Source organism: Mastigoproctus giganteus, chromosome 10 (assembly GCF_048544385.1).
Source record: "Mastigoproctus giganteus isolate SK-2022 chromosome 10, ASM4854438v1, whole genome shotgun sequence".
Taxonomy (NCBI): domain Eukaryota; kingdom Metazoa; phylum Arthropoda; class Arachnida; order Uropygi; family Thelyphonidae; genus Mastigoproctus; species Mastigoproctus giganteus.
Genome location: NC_143584.1, coordinates 34,259,031 through 34,280,239, shown reverse-complemented (window position 1 = coordinate 34,280,239; position 21,209 = coordinate 34,259,031). Strand labels below are relative to the sequence as shown.

The 21,209-nt window shown below is 37.8% G+C and overlaps 1 protein-coding gene across 5 annotated transcripts in view; it reads left to right on the top strand.

The window, feature by feature from the left end:
• The window catches only part of Vinc (vinculin), a 336,038-nt gene that overhangs the window by 21,303 nt on the left and 293,526 nt on the right, over positions 1–21,209 (top strand). For all 5 annotated transcript variants that reach the window (XM_090383807.1, XM_090383806.1, XM_090383804.1 and 2 more), the window contains exon 2: positions 17,716–17,823. In XM_090383807.1, the coding sequence (XP_090239933.1) occupies positions 17,716–17,823 (108 nt within the window). The remainder of the gene's footprint in view (positions 1–17,715; positions 17,824–21,209) is intronic.

Here is a 21,209-nt window from a genome sequence, read left to right as displayed (position 1 = left end):
CACGATGGTGGGACTGTTAGTAATCCTAGGTATAACCTCCATTCACAAGTACATGGTGGGTGACCACCCAGGTGTGAACCAACGTAAGCAGATGTCGAGGTGTGGCACCCACACCACATGGAAAAACGCCACCCCTCTATGTTACCAGGCAGTACTAGGTGGTAGATGACTCTCATCAACTGGTGCAATACAGCCACTTTGCTTATTGGAGGCTTGAAGTGGTGGAACCCATGTTTAGTCTCTAGAGCTAAGTTCCGGTCAACCCTTCCCTATCTCTTCCATCATGCAGTATGATTGATGACTTTTGAGGTCATGATGAACATCGTGGCGAGATCCAATGTTCCTTACATTTCGAGGGTACAGCTCTAAAACGGTGTTCACAGGCCGGCCGCTAGTTAGTACACCAGACCGAACCTGTTGGTAACTCTATAGGAGGCTTCTGGATCAGCTAGTGCATAATCTTGCTACCTCTACTCTGCCAGATAGTGACTGGAGGAAGTCAGAGTAGTGTGTATGGAGGGAGCATTGTCAAGGCCACATTATGTCAAGGATCTGGGTATATTCTTACCATGTGTACGCCATATCCAGAAATTTCATTACTTCATACAGCATGTCCGCCCCCACCTTTTCTTACTATTGAAAACACCACGAATTGTCAAACTAATAGAGCAAGCTTACCTGTGAAAAGACCTAAACCTCCCAAGCACTTTCTAATTCATTTGACAAATATACATGGTCTCAATTCTAATCTCAACGATGTCCATTTCCACTTGCAGTCTGCCAAACCCCATGTACTTTTTCTGAGAGAATCTCAGTTTTCGGTTGATTCAACTACTGCTCATCTCAGATGCCCAAATTATTCGCTGTGTGATTCCTTTCGCCTCAAAGGTGGTACTTGTGCATATGTCCGTTCTAATATTCCCTGTCAGAGACTTGGCAGTTTGGAATCTCCTCTCTTTGATCTTCTCTGGCTTAAAATCCCTCTACCTCATTGTGTCAAATTCATCTGTTGTCTCTACCGTTCTCCCAACTCCAGTAATCACTTGGAGCTCTTTGACTTTCTCCAGTCCAACTTTCCTAACAGTGAGGTAATTTTCCTTGGTGATTTTAATGTTCACAACTCCAACTGGCTTCCGTTTTCTAGTTACACCGACCTAGCTGGTCGAGATGCTGAGGCTTTTGCAATTACTAATGACCTTGCACAGATTGTTCATTTACCTACAAGAATACCAGACAATCCTAATCATACAGCCAGTATGCTTGATCGTTTTCTCACAAACAACCCTTCTAAGTACATGGTTGAAGAGAGAGGTCTTTAGGCACTTCAGATAACAACTTGATAATTGTCTCTTCTCCAATGGAGTCTTTATCTCAAGGCTATTCCCAACCTCGTGTTGTTTGGCATTACAAGAATGCAAAATGGGATGACCTGTGAGACTTCTTTTCTTCTTTTTCTTGGTCGGATTACTGTTTCAAAACTTCTGATGTCAACGTTTGCTCAGATTGTGTCAGTGAAATTATTCTTGTAGGAATGGAATCCTTTATCCCACACTCCACTTTAAAATCTCGTCCTTTATCTAAACCTTGGTTTTCCAATAAAAGTAAGGCTGTTCAAGAGAAGAATGTTTCATATCGTAATTGGCTTGTTTCTAATTCTCCAGTTTCATTTTCTGCCTACACCAAAGCTCGCAACAATTGTAAAGCAGTTATTAATCAGTCCAAACTAGAGTTTTGAACAGGCTAAGAGTAGAAAACTTGCTTCTTGCCCTAATGGCAGTCGAGCATTCTGGTCTCTTGCCAAAGCTATTGGCCGCAACTTTTGCCCATCTCTGCTCCCACATCTGTCCAAACCAGATGGTTCTTTTGGCACTTCAGACAAGGGTTAAACTGACCTACTAGCATCCCATTTTTCTTCCAACTCATGTATTAATGATCTTGGTAAAACACCTCGCACCATTCCCAACACGCTCCATTCAATGCCTCCTGTGGTCTTTCACCAAAAGGATGTCAGAAGGATTTTGATGAATCTTGTTGCTAAGAAAGCTCCAGGTCCCGATGGTATTTCTCCACTTGTGTTCTCAAAACCTGTGCTCCTGAACTTCTATTCTTTGCCACCTTTTTTCACTTTCTTATTTCAAAGGTGTTTTTCCTTCTGCTTGGAAATTTGCTCATATCCAGCCAGTTCCTAAAAAAGGGTGACAAATCCCTCCCATCCAATTATCGTCCTATTGCAATTACTTCTACTCTTTCTAAAGTAATGGAGAAATCAATTAACCGCCTACCCTTAGACTACCTAGAAACCTTCTGTCTGATCAATGATCGCCAGTATGGATTTCGTCAGTGTCGATCTGCTGGTGATATTCTGACTTATGTTACCCATTTATGGACTAATTCAATGGAAAGATTTGGTGAAACACAAGTAGATGCTCTTGACATCTCAAAGGCTTTCGATCGTGTTTGGCATAAAGGTCTTCTAAACAAGCTTCCATCTTATGGTTTGCCAACTGTTTTTAGTAATTGGTTATCCAGTTTTCTCTCTGATCGCTCACTGAGGGTGATGGTAGATGGCTCTCTGTCTTCTAACTTCTCCACTAATGCCGGTGTCCCCCAAGGTTCAGTTCTTTCCCCCACTATTTTCCTCTTGTATATTAATGACCTTCTTCCACTGACTGGAAATCCTATCCATAATTTTGCCGATGATAGCACATTGCATTCCACTTTCTATTTTGAGAAACCTTGTCCTGCTCAATCAGCTTCAACTTCTCGAAAATCTGCTACCAATTCCTTAAATGCCGATCTCCAGTAGGGCAAAGACAACTTAGTTGATTTCAACCCTTCTAAAACTCAGTCTTGTCTTATATCTCGCAAAAAGGATTCTTCTGCTCCTATGCTTATCTTTAGTGACACTCCGATTTCTAGGCAAAATGATATATCTCTTTTGGGGATTACCCTGACTTCTAAATCTCTCTTGGCAGAAGCACATTACAAATATTGCTTCCTCTGCATCTAAAAAACTTGGTTTTCTCTTTCGCTCTCGGCGTTACTTTTCTTCCAAACAGCTGCTCACTCTGTATAAATCGCAAATCTGTCCTGCCATGGAATATTGTTCCCACATCTGGGGTGGTGCCCCGCAAAACCTCTCTCAGGCTTCTTTATTCCATTCAGAAGAGGGCAGTTAGGTTAATTAATGATTCATCTCTAACAGTCTGTCCACTCGCTGTCCACACGGGCACTGTTCTTCTGAATTGGCTTCTATAATTCCCGCTCTTTCTTTCAAAATAGTCCGAACCCGTGCCGCCACCAGCCAACATCCATTTACTGTCCAACTTCAAACTCACAGAACCAACTTTTCATCTTCCCTGTTTATTTATTCAACTGCCGTTTTCTGAAGCAACCTTCCTTCATACATGTGTACTGAAAATTACAGTCTAGAGAAGTTCAATTCCAATGTCAACAAATATCTTCTTTCGTCTTCTCAACCTCCAACCCAAGCACGGTACTAAGTACTGTAGGTTCTAATGCCTCTCGTGTATTGGGGTTTACATAAAAAAAAAATAATAATAAATATATATATATATATATATATATATATATATATATATATATATATATATATACATTACCCCAGAATTGCAGCCAGTCCTATAGCATAAGCAAACCCAGCAACTGTTTGGGGCCTCACATCTTGGTAAAAATATAAATTATACAAAAGTGACAACTAATTTTCTCTTAATGGAATTGTTTTTTCTACTAAACTGTCCTGTTTTCTGTGATTTATTTTTACTGAAGTTGACTGGTTTATTTAGTGTAAAAATCCCCTTTGTTTTTGTTATAAAAAATTTTTCTAGTTAAAAAAAAAAAACCTTTGAAATGACACTGGGTTTCTGGACAGCATAATATTTTTAAAGTCTTAAAGGTCATGATATATCTGCTATGTATAAAGCCTTAAATGGTTTGAGCAAGCTCAATACTGATCGGATTCTTCCTCTTTCTCAGATTGCGAACTTGAGGCGGACAAATTCAAATTGAGGAATGTCAGTTGTAGAATAGATGTGCAGAAATTTTCCTTTAGCCAGTGGGTGGTTGATTGCTGGAAACAAACTTCCATCTGTTGTTGGGGAGTCTGATAGCTTAAATAAATTCAAGGAAAAACTGCACAAACTTTTGGAGTGAATGGATGGGTGAAATGGAAAGTTTTTTTTTTGGCTGATGCTCTATAAGCTTGCTTTCTTGTATCATATGCCTCTGCTAATTCTATGCATGTACTAGAAGACTAATGCTCTATTTGCTGCTGGTAGAAACAAATTTTTGTATCAGGGTTGTTCAGAATTGTGACCTTCTGGAGTTCCTTGTAGATGTTCTCTGGGAGACCTATTATTGCTAGGCTGTTATGGACCATCAACCATCAGTATGATGTCTGCGGCATCATACTGATGGTTGATTGGGATGTTCGTTACTTTTTGCATATGCCACATCTCTTTGACCTCCTGTCTTAGGTTCATGTACTTCCTGATCTTTTCCTCATGAATATTCTGGAGGTTGCTAGAATTGGGCACCACTATGTCAATCAGGTAGTAGCCTTTTCCTTCTTGTCAACAAGGGTTATGTCTGGGCCGTTGTGCGGGATTGTCTTGTCCATTATCATGACACAGTCCCAGTATAGCTTGTGTGTTGGGTGTTTCTAGTACTGCCTGGAGTTCTTACTTGTAATACAGTACACTTTCTTTGATCAACTGGTATTTCATCTCTAACTTCTGATGTATTATCCTGGCTACATGGTTGTGTCTACGAGTGTATTCCGTCTGGGTGATCACCTTGCATCCTGTGGTAATGTGTTGGATCATTTCTGAGGCCAGGTGGCATCGTTGACATGTGTAATCTGACGCTCCAAGCTCCTTTGCGATGTATTTGCTATAGTTTCTGGTGTTGATTATCTGGTCTTGGATGGCAAGCATGAATTCTTCAGTCTTGGTGAAGAGCATCCCTCTCGTGAGCCGTGCATTGGAAACCATTTTTTCTATGTGAACTTGATGGAGGTCATTGTAGTTTCTACCATGGAGTGTCTTCTTTGCCTATCTGTCTAGCTTTGTTTGTGTTATCTGGGCAGAAGGGGACTCTTCGCTTAGGTTGAGTGGGGTGTGCTGCTTATCTATCTTCCTTATGACCTGGTAGAGTGCAGTGTTTTTCTGGAAGTAATCCTGCAGGTTAGCTATCGCTGTTTTTGTTGCTCAATGAGGTTTATCAGGCCCTATCCTTCAGTCGGTGTTAGTACAATCTATGATCCCGAAGGAGTATATTACTACTAGGACTGCATAGTTGTTTATGGCTTTAACTGTGATCCCTTCATTCAGCTTTGCTTTGAGCAGGCTTCCAAGTCTCTGATGGTAATTTTCAGTCAGGCAGGCATTGATTTCCTTGCTGCTCTAATTGCTGAGTCTGCATTATCCCCATGTATTTGTAGGTCTCCCCCTGTCATTGCTTCAAAGTCTTTACCAGCCTGCAGCTGGTAGTTTCAGCAGACTAAGTTCCCCTGATGCAATTCATGGCTCTTGCATTAGTGTACACCAGTGTTTCTCAACCTTTTTTTAATTATCGATCCCTAAAGGGCATTTTTAGACAATTTTTTTCCTAATCGCCCCCCCCATGACATTTTAAACGAGAAAATACTTTATAGTTACTCTTTTATTCAGTGTGATATCTGAGCCCGATGCTTCTTAGCTAAAAGTTCAATGTTATGTATGATATTAGCAAGTTTAATTCTAATGTCTCCTTTAGAACATATGTCAGTTCTGTTCCTTTCCTTTCCTTTGTTAATATGTTATTTACTGAACTAAAATCACTTTCAGCCATATATGACATTGGAAAACAAAGAGGTACTTTGGCCATTTCAGGCCACATTGTTGGATAAAGAAGTGCAGTTGTTTTTGATTCCCACAACTTAGCCATTCCACCTTTTTTGAATTTATGTTTGCATTCTTTGTTACATTTTAATTCAATGAGCTCTTGAATTTCTTCACTAGCAGACCCCGCATGATCCAATTGGATCTAGCATCCACGGCTTCATTTCAAAAGAAAAATCTGAAAATCTATTTTTAATTTAACCTTTTAAAGAATACAAATGATCTAAATAATCCTTAAGACCATTCTTAGTGAGAGATTTCCAGTATTTCAGTGAAGGCTTTTAATACGCATTTGCAGTCTATCACCATAATTAAATTCCCTTGAATTTGAAGTGATTCTTCATTTAAGTTTTCAAAAAATCCAAGTCATATAGTATATGTTGTTTTTGTGTTTGCTGATCTCCTTTGCTAAATCTATGTCTCCTTCACTTTCTAAAAAACTAATTATCATATCAAAAAAGGTTTTACAAATCTTGTTAGACAGTTTCCTTTAGAAAGCCATCTGACTTCTGTATGTAAAAGGAGCCTCACATACTGTTATTCATTATCAACACAAAATTTTCTGAAAACGTGATCATATTTTCTATATGACTTTATTTTATTGATGGTTTTAATACTGATAGTTTGATAAAGAACTGGTCTAATATTTTTTGCAACCAGATAATGTCAGTGCACAATGCAGTGTATTGCAAGAACTTCGGGACAACCTTTGTCTTCTAGCCATGGAGGTAGCACCATCAGTAGCACAGAATACCAAATTTTCCAGTGGTACTTTTTTTTCATCAAACCATGTTTTTACAGCAGCAAAAATGGATGCACCAGTACAGTCAGTTTCTATAGATTTTACTAACAACATCCCTTCTTTCAATTTACAATCATCGTCGAAATAACGGCTTTATAAGACCGTTATTGTCAGTAACTGTAGATTCATCAATCGGAATAGAAAATTATCTAGTTTTTAATTTGTCAATTAGCTGCTCTTCAATGTTAACTGACATCTCATTGATTTGTCTTTTAATTGAATTGTTGCTCAATGGCAATGCTTTTAAAATACTGGAAGGATTTCGATGCATCACTATTGAAATTATAGTCTGTAATGTAGGTCGTATAACAGTCTCAGCAACTGTATGAGCACTACCAGTTTTTGCAATGATTTCTGCAATTTTATAAGATGCAATCATTCCATCGTCATTTGTTTGCGTGTTCTTCTTAAATAAGGAAGTATCAGTGTTATATTGCTCAAAATTTTTTTAAAAATTTTTAAAATATTCAATATGTTTACCAACTTTATCAGGATGTTTCCTTGTTAAGTGATCTAAAAGTCTTGATGGTTTCATAGTCTCATTTGAAAAAGAACTATTACACATAAGACACATGGGCTGTCTTGAGTCAAATGGACTTTCAATAAAACCATAAGCTAGATATTCATCCAGATACTGTGGACACTTTTTATATTTAGCACTTGACATGATTGATGATGGGTTGAATAACTACAGAGAATTAAATAATAAAATATAAACTATTTTTATTTAACTCTCATAGCCCATGTCACTCACAAAAGCACTGTGGATCAAAAATAAACAACTTCCACAAGGAAAAAAAAATCAAAATGAATTGTTGCTTAAAAAGTAGAAACAGTAGACTGAAACATTGCTTCATCCCATCAGTGCCTCATATATTGACCAATGAAATAAAAGAATAAATAAATAAACCATGCCCACTATGCCACCGCCAAGGTTGAGCTGTCGGAAATGTGCAAACACCAAGAATTGCAGAGACATTACCTCTGAAAGCACTTAGACATTTAATGCCAATGAAAAGCAAAGGTAGTTGAATTAAATCACACCAATTATTTTCCTTTTGTTAAAATTTCTCACTCACTCCTAATATAATATACCTATATGTTAAAAATCAGTTGTCTCAGGGGAAAAGAAAACCCAATGAGAGAAATTTAATATTCAATATTAAGGAATAAGATGTCATCGGGTAGGATTAAACTTTGGAGGGCCACAAACCTATTGTGATACCCATGATTTTTTTTGCCCCCCAAAAACCAAATTTTGTCCCCTTGGGGGTGATATTGTCCCTGTTGAGAACCCCTGGTCTAGACTAAATTCCATCCTGATATCATTACTGAATTCTTTGGTGACCTGGAAAAGAATACTTGATGAGAATCATGAGAAAGAGCAAGCTGGCTTTAGGACAGGATTCTCAATTATCGATCACCTTCACGTAATATCACAGCTAATGGAGAAAGCAAATAAATATAAGAAACCGTTATGCCCGGCATTTGTGGATTATGAAAAGGCATTTGACTCCATACAGCATAAGGCAATGTTTTGGGCACTGCAAAGACAAGGCATAGATATCCCATATATTATGATTTTGAAGAAAATATATGAGAGTGCTACCTCCTTTATTAGACTAGACAAAGACAGTAGGAAATTTAAAATTGAGAAAGGAGTTCGACAAGGAGACACAATATCTCTGAAGCTGTTTACTGCTGCCCTTGAGGAAGCTTTCAGACGATTAGACTGGTCGCAGAAAGGAGTCAATGTGAACGGAGAGTACCTAAACCATTTACGATTTGCAGATGACATTGTGGTCATAAGCCATGATCCCAAAGAATTAGAGGAAAATCTTAATCAGTTATGCACGGTTAGTAAGGAGTTTGGACTAAAGATGAATATGGCTAGAACAAATATGCCACAGAAAGGGAAATAATGATTGAAGAAGCAGTAATTGAAAAGGTGGAGTCATATACTTATCTGGGACAAGTTATTAGCTGTAATAATAATAAATGGCTGGAAGTCAAGAGAAGAATAAATTTTGGATGGATAGCATTCAGGAAATATAGTGACATACTGAAGAGCAATATCCCAGTTTGTCTGAAACGTAAAATAATGAACCAATGTATACTCCCCACCATGACTTATGGAAGTGAAACTTGAGCACTCACCAAAAGAATGGAAGAGAAGCTGAGAACTACACAGCGAAGAATGGAACGAATTATATTGGGAATCAGACTGTTAGATAAGAAGAGAAACACATGGATTAGGCAGCAAACTCAAGTAAAGGACATTCTTATCAAAACTAAAGAACTAAAATGGTCTTGGGCAGGACACATAGCTCGAAGACATGATGACAGATGGACTAAGAAAATAACAGAATGGTATCCAAGAGGAGCTAGAAGAAAACCTGGAAGACAAAGGCGGAGATGGATAGATGAAATTCATGGGTGTGTGGGTAGTAAATGGATGGCCAGTGCTCAAAACAGAAGCAACTGGAAAGTTGCTGGAGAGGCCTTCATCCTGCAATGGATTGAAAATGGCTGATGATGATGATGATTTTCTTCTACCCCGACAAATAATCATCTGTTGTTTTGCGGACGTGCATTATCCACATTTTTCCATAAATTTTCCTTATCTCTGTTTACATGGTCACAGTACCTGAATATCCGAATGACACTGACATTTTGGACAGTTTCAAAAAAAAAAAAAAAAAAAAAAAAAATCAAATTTAAAAACTAGTGACAGAGAAGGAAAATGAGGACAACAAAGGCATTAAATCTTCTAAGCATGAATTATTGGCATTTGGTGAAAGTGAAGTTAGAAAATTGTCAATTAGGTTACAGTTAAATGCAATTCGTGGATTTTGGGAGTACCTAATTGAAAAGATGGTTTCGGAAGAATTGAAGAATTTGATGGACACTCTGAGTACGATACCAATTTCATTGAGTGAATGTGAAGGAGGATTTTCATAAATGAATCTGATTGTCAGCCCAACCAGAGCTTCGTTGATGACAAAAACAGTTTCTTCACTACTGTTTCTTAAAATTGTATGCTCACCGCCGACCTGCTTTGATCCAGCAAAATATGTCGATTCGTGGCTGCTTTGGAAACATCATTCAGCAACCAACACACACAAAGAGGAAGAAAAGAAGTCGGCATAGGGTGTCAGATGAAAACTTAATAAAAATTTGGAATAGTCTACAAAAACTTTATTATAAAATTATTTTTACTTATGTTATTTATTTTTACTTATTATTTTTAGAGGCCATAGTGTAACGAAGGACCCTTAAAATGTCACTCGGATGTCTGCCTGTCCATCCGTGTGTCACAGCATTGTATCTCTGGAACCACTCAACCTATTGATTAGAAATTTTGCATGGGTTTGCACATCAAGTGGGCCAACATAACGCCATACTGATCGTTGTTGAAAAAAATTTGTCTGAGAACTGGAGGGGGGTTAAAATGTGGAGGGATAAAAATGTTGTCGACAGCCTATAGCTACACCATTGGAAAGAGCTCAACAAGTATGTTAAAATATAATTTTAAAATATTTTTTAAATTAAAAATGGCGGTGCCAGACAGGAAAATGTGAGTAATTTTCGTGTCCCCCTCTCTATTTCCGTCGCTAATGGAGCTAAAAAAATTTAAAAATCACATTAGCTATGCATTATTCGATGCTTATCAAGGGAAAACTATTCCGATTGAAATCTATCATTTACTTTTTGTGTTAAAATAAAAAAAAAAACAAAATTTTATTGTACTTCGATAACGTGTGCTTCTTTGTACTAAGTAACTCTCCTTTTGGTGACAAAAAGGTTGCTAAATAGTTAGTTAATAATTCTATAAAGGTTATTTATAAATTTTGCAAAGAGAAGTATTTTTTAACAATTTTCAAAGTTGCAGTTGTCCCGGCAAGGAGGTACTCAGAGAGCCACATTTGAGGCGGTGGTGGTAGAGAGGCACCTGCACGGTCCTCACCTGCCAGTCGCTTCTCCCCCGAGACTTTAATCGCTTCTCCAGGAAGAAGTCGGAGTAGCTTCTCCCACCCTTGTCATTCACAACAACTGGAAAGACTCAGAGTCTTTCCAGTTGTTGGAAATAACGTTTTCGTTATTTCCTAAGTTTTAGGCCAAGCAGAAGTACTAGAAACTTTTTTCAGTTACAAAAAAACTCTCTATTTGAGATACTACAATAGTGACCATTCGTGTCATCCTGAGTGCCTGGCACTCAGTAGTTGACCGATTTATTAATTAATTTTTCTATATATACTTGAATAATTAATTTATACTTAATAAACTAGGCGCCTTCGTAGCCAGGTGGGAAGGAGCAGCAGTGCGTAGCACACGCTTCTTGATTAGACTGGGGTTCGAACCCGTCACCACCAAATACGGAAGATGCGGAAAGGTCAGGGAATGACCACCGCATATCCCGGAGCAATATGGCCTTAGTTGCTAATGCTCCTAAAAACCAAATAACAAACAAAACAAACTTAATAAATTGTGTTAATGTACTAAATTTGTTGTTCTTATTCCAAAATCATTACTACGAAAGTAACAATATCAGGAAAAAAAAAATTTTAAGAGTACTTTTCATATCCTTTTAATTTTCAATTTTTCCTGATAGCAAAGAATGAGTACCAGCACCTATTTTTTTACAAAAAAAGCACTATATATGTGTGTGTGGACGTATACAAATGCCTTCGAATGAAATGCCTTCGTGATTCGGTAGAGGACGTTAAATGGGAGGTCGCGTGAACAGCGATCCCGCTGGAAGTCAGCATTTGCAAACCGGTTCCTGAGGCAGTAGGATGGACGAGTATTCAAACGTTGAACTGGCCAACATGCACCTCGCATATGGAGCTGCGGACTGTAACGGGCGCGCCGCTCTGCGCTTGTACCAGGAACATTTCCCGCACAGGCGTGCTCCTCATCATACGATTTTCACATGTGTACACAGAAGGTTACGTGAGACTGGTTGTTTCACGAGAGGTACCATGAATCGAGAGCGAACGAAGAGGATGCCAGACAATGAGGAGAATGTCCTACATCTTGCAGAAGGCAATCCGAGTATGAGTACTCGAGCGATAGGCCAACGAATGGGTATTTCCCAATCCACTGTATGGAGGATACTGTCAACAAACCAAATGAGTTCATACCGTCTGCAACGCGTCCAGTCATTGGAGCCTGCGGATTATCCACTCCGGAGGACTTTTGCTACTTGGTTTCTTCAACAGACACGGTTCGCAAATGCTGACTTCCAGTGGGATCACTGTTCACGCGACCTCCCGTTCAACGTCCTCTACCGCATGACGAAGGCATTTCGGACCCTGCAATGCTATGTGATTCCAATTCGTCTTTGTGCCCCCTACACCTCCTGCAAGTTTGTCGCACTGGTAGTGAATCACCGTGTGTGTGTGTGTGTGTGTGTGTGTGTGTGTGTGTGTGTGTGTGTGTGTGTGTGTGTGTGTGTGTGTGTGTGTGTGTGTGTGTACACGTGTGTGTGTGTGTGTATATATATATAAAAATATATATATACAGGCATACCTCGATTAACGAATAGGATGCGTTCCACGAAATTACTTCGTTAAGCGAAACTTCGTTTTCAGAGGTAAAAATACTATGGCCAGAATAGGGATACGTTCCTACGTAAAGAAAATGAAAAACTTTTTTTCGAACAAAGAAAAGTTTTATTAAATAAACAGTCAACTTACATACAAAGTGAAATCACATTTTAAAATATGAGGTTAAAGTTGATTGTTTATGCTTTTTTTCTCTTTCATTTAACAATTGCCTATACGGAGTTATTGCATTTAACACTGATCGCTTAACTATAACACTTCTTCCTAAATCGGGATCATTTTCACTAAAAAAATTTAAAACGTTTTCAATGTCATTTAAGCACCTTTTTAAATCTTTGGTTGTTAACACTTTTTCGGCAGGAACTTCTTTAACTTCGCCTTCATTATCTTTGTCTTCGTTGCTAACAAGGTTTTCTAAATCTTCCACTGAAAAACCATCATCTTCTGCATTCAATAAATTTCTAACATCCTCTTCATCGACATTTTCGAAACCTATTGATTGAGCCATCTGGATAACTTCATTTCTAATTTCTTGGATGTTATTTTCTTCTTCTAGTACAACTTCTGGCCATATTTTGCGCCAAACTCCATTTAAGCATTTCTTAGTGACTTCTTTCCAAGAACTATCAATGTTTTCAATTGCGTTTTTAATGGTGTAGTTTTTCCAAAAAGTTTTAACTGTCATTTCCACTTTATCCTCTAGTTCAGTTAAATTGCTTAAAGTTCGACGCAGATAATAAGCTTTAAATGATGCTATTACTCCCTGATCCAATGGTTGAATCAGGGAAGTTGTGTTTGCTGGAAGAAACACAACTTTGACAGGAATGCATGTGTCCAACGTGTTAAGATCAGTAGGATGTCCCGGAGCATTGTCTAACAACAAAAGAGCTTTTTCTTCAAAGTTGTTTTTTTGACAATACCGTTTTACTCCAGGACAAAAGTGGTTAACAAACCAATCAGTAAATAACTCCTTGGTAACCCACGCTTTTCTATTTGCTTTCCATATTACAGGTAAATTCATTTTTATGTTACCTTTTAACGCCCTCGGATTTTCTGAATGGTAAACTAATAGCAATTTTAATTTATAATCACCAGAGGCATTTGATCCAAAGAGTAACGTTAAACGGTCTTTGGCTGCTTTAAATCCAGCAGCTGATTTTTCTTCAATAGAAATGAAGCTTTTTGTTGGTAGCCGTTTCCAGAACAAACCGCTTTCGTCAACATTGAACACCAAATTTGGTGGAAAATTTTCACGTTCAATTATTTCCTTTAGTTTTTCTGGAAACTTATTTGCAGCTTCAACATCTGCACTTGCAGCTTCTCCTGTTAATTTTACACTATGAATCCTGGCCCGTTTTTTAAATTTCTCGAACCAACCACGAGAAGCCCCAAAGGTTTCCGTAATTTCTTCAGTTTGTTTAGATTTCAGGTGATTAAACAAAAATAATCGGATGATTGTCGGGCGTTGGCCTTAAATTGGAATATTTTTTTATGTTAAATAGGGCTTGAAATTGCGGACTTCGTTATATCGAGGCTTCGTTATCAGAGGTAACGTTAACCGAGGTATGCCTGTATATATATACTTATACAGTAATACCGTGAAGTTACGCGATAGGTGGGTCCGACGAAAATCGCATAAATCGGGGTAAAACTTTGCATATAAATACATATAAATTTTGCTTAATTGGGACCAAGGACTAACAAAAACACTAGTTTAGAAGAAAAATATTAATAAAATTGCAGTTCATTATACATATTAATACAAAATATGTGTTAAAAAAACAAATGACTTACGTAAAAAAGTTATTTCGATGTCGATGGCTTCATAAAATCTAACAAATTCGTTTGACGACACAGCGCCTTCTTTTTTTCACGCAGAATTTCTTCGTAGCAAGCTAATAATTTTTTTATTCCTTGCTTTGTAGCTATAACGCGTTCTTCGTTGGAGTCTATGTTTTCTAAAATTTTTAAGCCCTTTACAATTGAGCCCTTTTCAATTTTCAACCTGTCAAGTTTGCAATTGTCGTGCTTTTCGCCGTTGCTTCATTTAGGCCTGTAGCACGTGCAATATCACATGGTCTTTCATTTCGCTCAAAGCGTTTCACAGAGGCGGTGGAGATAAGCCTTACCGGGGAAACCCCTGTGGCCGGTGTGATTTTGGCCATAAACCATAGTATGAGGCCAATATAAATTTTCCCGGGTAAGAATTTTTGACCCAGTCTGCCTCTGTTTATCGATAATTGCTTTTCTTTTTCTCTCTGAATCTGCAGTGTCTTCACCAGGACGCTTCCTTTTCACAACTTTTAATTAAGTATTTTACTCATTTTTAGGGAATAAAGCGCAATTACAAAACGAGGAGGCACTTTGATACGCATAAACAAAGCTGCGCGCATGTAGCAACTGAATAAACAACACCATAAAGGCAGAGATACACTATTAACACCTCACATTTCTAGGGGTTACTACCATAATACAATAAAAATCCAGTTGTGTTTCTGCTAGTGAAATCTGTTATAAACTGGTAGTAAACTCGATATAATTGCATTTGCGATTATACCGATAGCTGGAATTGTGTTATTTTTTACGTTATTATGGTGAAATGTGTTTCCCCTTCACTGATATAAAAAACATAAAAACAGCAAAGTTGAATTTTGTTCATCTTTCGCTCTCATTCTCCGCCGTCGCACCGTATATCGATAACATATGAAAAACGACCTTGAAGATAGTGTGCGGCAGCGTTGCCAAACGAAAAAATCAAGAACCGCGTAACTCCGAGTTCGCGTAAGTCGGGGTATTACTGTATGTATTTGAATAATGTTTGAAATAATTGAATACTGAATCTTACATAAAAAAGGGGGGGGGGGGGTAAAACATACATCAGAGGCAGCAAAGAGCATTTTCCTCTACATGACGCTTGAGATATAAACTTAAATGAGAATAATGATTAAAATAATAAAAATAAATAAAAATGCCAGCAGCATGGTAAGACAGAAGAGCGAAAATTGTAAAATTATACGTAACGATCAAACCAACAGGGAGGGAAGAGAATAAAATTATTGCAGCAGAAACTCTCGAAGATAATTTAGAAAGCCTAAATATAAAAATAATAAAATATTATCAATTAAATTTTGAATAGCCAATTAAATAAAATTTAACGGCGCCCCCTCTGACGGGCACCAAGGTCCAAATTTATGTGAAATATCACGGGCAGAGATATGAACAACTACAATAAAATAAAATAAAACAAAACAGAGATACTACAATAACGACCATTCGTGTCATCCTGAGTGCCCTCTGCATTGGCGGTTCGATCCGGAGATCGGATAGTGGTACTGATCTTTCGATTGATTCACCTTTGCCGCGATTTGTCTAGTGATCGAAATGCAGCGATTCCCTGATCATTGTGGGGCTCTGTGGGCCTTGTGGGGCTCTGTTGAGATGGGGCATAATGGTCAGTCTATTTCTGTTTTATTTTATTTTATTTTATTTTATTTTATTGTAGTTGTTCACATCTCTGCCCGTGATATTTCACATAAATTTGGACCTGGTGAGGTCCAAATTTATGTGAAAAATTTGGACCTCAGAGGGGGTGCCGTTAAATTTTATTAAACGGCGCCCCCTCTGAGGCGCCGTTAAATAAATAAAATAAATAAAAATGCGCCGCTGGCATTTTTATTTATTTTTATTTTTATTATTTTAATCATTATTCTTACTTAAGTTATATATATATATATATATAATGTATAATAATAATAATATATGGTAGTAGTTATATGTAGGTCGGTATAGTGTAGAACCATTATAGCCTGTGATATGCCATAACCCATCAAGACATGAAGACCTAAGTACGCGGCAACGGAAACTGGAAAAAATAAAAATATATACACATGCAACATATACGAATTATTAACATGTTAATTATAGGTAAGTAGATACGTTGAAAGGGACTTTCTAACTATCCGTCGGGCTAAATGTCATCAAGCCAGTCTACGGCAAAATTTTATCATACTTTATTATGATAAACTATGATAAATACTTTCCAAAAATTCATGTTTTTGGAACTCTAATTTTTGTATGCCACATTTATGTATACTTTTTACTATCATTTGGAAATTGTTGGACTGGATGATGATAACAGAAATGGATAGCTCGTTAATTATGGTTGATACATTGAAAGGGTTAGCCCTCAATAAAGTCCCTTTCAATGTATCTACTTACCTATAATTAACATGTTAATAATTTGTATATGTTGCATGTGTATATATTATTATTATTTTTTCCAGTTTCTGTTGGCGCTTACTTAAGTCTTCATGTTGATGGTGGCGCCTCCGTAGCCAGGTGGGGAGTAGCAGTGCATAGCACACACTTCTTGATTAGACCGGGGTTCGAGCCCGTGACCACCAAATACGGAGGATGCGGAAAGGTCAGGGAATGACCACAGCATATCCCCGGAGCAATATGGCCTTGGTTGCTAATGCTCCCAAAAAAACGAATAACAAATAAACAAAACATGTCTTGATGGATTATGGCATATCACAGGCTATAATGGTTCTACACTGTACCGACATACATATACCTCACCTTCAAGGTACATTTAATTACTACCATATATTATTATGGTATTACTACCATATATCATTAAATCAGTCTATATATATATATACAGACTGATTTAATGTTTAATCTCATACAGATGGCATTAATCGGCTCTGATATAATTTTTTACTTATATCTAACATTAAATACACTATTGCATTTTCGTATCAGTGTGTGTATATATATATATATATGTTATTAGTAAGTGGGGTATACATTAATTCACAGTAGAAAAATTAGATGGGGGAATGGAGGAAACTCCACTCTGTAACACATTGCTTGTCTACTCACTTAGATTTGATACATTATTCACAGGTTGGCAAAATTTTGCTAATAGAGGTCATCTGTTTTTTGCTGAGGGGGTTATCTTGAATGTGATTTTCTGGTCTCATCAGATGGATGGTGGCACCACCTGCCTAGTTACATAGCTACCCTTTTTTGGGCCTGGAGGCAAAGAAAATGTTCGGGCCCCTACTTAATTAATGAAAATTGCAAAAACAGGAGACAGCCAAAGACACTGGGCCCCTAAAGGGCCTGGGACCGGAGGCAATTGCCTTGCCTGCCTACATGGTAGCTACGCCACTGGGTGGCATGTACCATGGCAATTGTATGCCCAAGTTGCCAAAAGTTGGCTTCGCGTGACTAGAGGGACTGGTGTGTTCTCCAAGGCAGAAATTCTTATGTTAGTCTCAAGATGTTAATTCTATCTTCTCATCCCTTCCATGGCACTTGAATATTCAAGATTCCTGTGATTCATATTTGGTCTTGTACGGTAAAAGTTTGCAACTGAAATTGATTGAAATGTTATGTGTTTTTTATATGCTTTAAAGGTTTCTTTATATTTATGTAGGTTTCTAGGCTTGTAATTCTTCACGAAGAAGCAGAAGATGGGAATGCTATGCCAGATTTGTCTCGACCTGTCCAGGCTGTCAGCAAAGCTGTAACTAATTTGATAAAGGTAAATTCAGTTAGTATAGACAGTTGACTTTATATTTTTTGTTTAATTGTTTCTCTTATTTCACTAAACAGGATTTGAGAATCACCAGTATAGACAAATTACACAAAAGTCAAGTTGTTCACAGATATGACTATATGTTCTTTAAATCAATATGAATTAGAAGATGTTAATAAAATAATACATAATGAAGAACTTATTTAAAATTTTATTCAATAAATGGTAGAGGTTAACACCAAAAAGTAATTAGTTTATAATAAAAAAGTAATTATTATATATAATTAAATTATCTGGTCAAATATATATTAAAATGATTGCTAAAAGTTTCATAAATAGAAACCTGTCTCAAAAAACAAGTGCTATAAGTATTTCTTTTGAATTTGGATCCTGCTATAATAAGTTAGCATAAATATTTAAGCAGAATGCTAAGTGTATAAATAAGCTGAGATACTATGAAACAATAATAAATAAGTAAATAGAAACAATGCAGTTTAGACATAAAATACATGTGTATAAAAATTTGATTGCCCACCTTAATATGCTTATATAGTGAGCAGCACCAAATAATTCTCATTAAAATTTTTCTTGTTCTGTTAACATTGAAACATTATAATGATAATAGCATTTTTAAAAAATGTTAATACCTAAGTTCTGATTTTCACATATCGCTGTTAAAAAGCTTAATGCTGCTACATCTGAATATTTCTGAATGAAATTTTGTTTTATTCTTTGTCATTAATTTAATTTTAAAATAAATTATCATGTTCATATTTGTAGTTGCTAATTAAAAAAAAAAATATGTTTTTTTGGTAAGTATGGATATAATATTTCCACCCTTCTAATCATTTTCCTAAAACTTGGGGCCGACCGGGCTAGCCGAGTGGGTAAAGTACCTGCCCGGCAACCCAAAGGTTGTGGGTTCGATTCCCGCCTCGGGCTTGGATCAAAGTACTGCAAAAAACCTTGGAAGGTGCAATATGGCCACAGAAGCCAATGCGCCAACAACTACCAAAACAAACAAACCTAAAACTTGGAACCTTCCACACCATGGTTTTATATCTTCTTCATCCCATCTCCTCCCATGTAATCACTGTCATTGCAGAAGTGACGAACATCACTGCCACAAATGATCTCTTGCAATGCATGAAGTTGCTATTGTTGGGTTTTAGGTGCATCAGCAAGTTAGGCCATATTGTGCCATCGTATTATGTCTGTACAAGTGTATGTGCATGTGTATATTGTGGTCTGATTTGCACGTTGTGGTACTGAAAAACCTGAACAACTTGTGAATAAAAATTCCTGCTACTTTTTCCTGAAATCAGCTAACTACAGCCTCTCAGTTGAAGAGGACTTCAGAAATTTTTCTAGTTGTCAGCAGGAATCAAACCCAGATCTCTCTCTCTCTTTTTAAGTGAGTGACAAGTGATAAAATCACTATATTGTCATGGAGCACCTGTAGGTGAATGTATTTGAAAAGGTTATTAGTACTGATGAAATGCTTTCCTGAGACTGCCTTGATAAACAAGATCACTTAACTTTACTGTGGTTAGTCGTGACCTCTAACATTGGAAAACATATTACAAATATTGTTTCCTCTGCATTGAAAAAATGCAAGGCTTTTTCTTTCACTCACTCTTGACATTACTTTATTTTATAAACAGCTGCAGACTCTGTGCTACTGCAGAATATTGTTCCCACATCTGGGGGTGGTGTCTCTTAAACTCCTAGACACTGTCATAAGAGAGCAGTCAGGTTAACTAATGATTCCATTCTTATAAATTTACCACAATTACTATCATACAGATTCAGTTTCTGTTGCATCCTTTTTTTTTAGTTATTTCCATGGGCCATGTCCTTTTCAGTTAGCATCTGTAATTATACTGCTTTCTTATAAGCCAGTCTGAAAATGTGTCATTTAGTCTGTGTCTGTTTACAGTTTGATTCCAAGCTAACTTTCTTCTCCTTCCTCAGGTATCTTTTCTAGTCCTGTTATTGGAACAACTTTACTTTATATGCATTTCCTAAATATTATGGGGTGCCTCCGTAGCCAGGTGGGAAGGAGCAGCGGTGCGTAGCACACGCTTCTTGATTAGACCGGGGTTCGAGCCCGTCACCACCAAATACTGAGGATTCGAAAAAGGTCAGGGAATGACCACTGCATATTCCCGGAGCAATATGGCCTTAGTTGCTAATGCTCCTAATAACCAACAACAAACAAACCTAAATATTACGATCTATAGAATTCAAGCTCAGTGTTAACAGGTATCTTCTGCCTTCTCAATAGAGTACCATATGGCTTGTTGGTTTCAGTAACCTTTCATGTTTATGTTCTTCTTTTACAATGATCCTGCAGTTGCAAAGTGATGAGGAGAAAACTATTTAGCAGAGTTGGACGGAAGATAAAAGGCCCACCAAGAAAGTAGAACTTTAGGACTCTATACAGGGTGTTTCAGTTAAACGTTTCAGAACTTCTAAGAGGGGTAGGGTACATCCTGACAACTCGAAATCATATAGCAATGTGGGGTCAGAAATGCTTTCCTGAAGCGGTGTTGTACACAGAAGCACCATAAAGAAAAGAGACCGTAAGTGAGAAATCGTTTTAATAATACATGAAAAGAAGCAAAAGGTACATGGATTAAAGTAAGTGTTCGAAGTTTCTTCCACGGGCTACAATGCACGCCTCACATCTCCGACGCATGGACATCCGAACATTCTGGAATACTCCAGGCGAATTTCGAATTTCTTCGGCAGCTACTGCGATTCTTGCAACCAGCTCCTCAGCATTGTCAACAGGGGTGTCATAAACTAGCGATTTCATATGACCCCAGAAATAAAAATCAAGACATGATAGGTCGGGTGACCGAGCAGGCCAACGCACGGGACCACCACGTCCGATCCACTGTTGACCAAATGTGACATCCAGGTAGTTACGAACATCTCCGCTATAATGGGCAGGGGCTCCATCGTGTTGGAACCGCATTGTCTGTTGCGTCGATGCAGAAATCTGTTCATCTCTCAAAAGTTGTGGCAATACTTGCTGCAGAAAGATCAAGTAGATAGGTCCGGTTAGACGACACGGTAACAGGTAAGGTCCGATGAGGTGATCTCCCATAATACCGGCCCATACATTGACCGAAAATCAAATCTGTGCTGCACGACGTCGTATTGCATGCGGGTTCTCGACCGCCCAGATATGGTCGTTATGCGTGTTGAAAATTCCTTCCCTTGTGAAGGATGCCTCATCGGAAAACAACACTTCAGCAGGAAAAAGGAGATTTGTAGCACATTTTCCAAGGTACCACTGTGCGAAAGCAATACGAGGTGCATAATCCTCCGGTTGCTGTGTCTGGACACGCTGCACGTGAAACGGATGCATGTCTTGTTCTCGG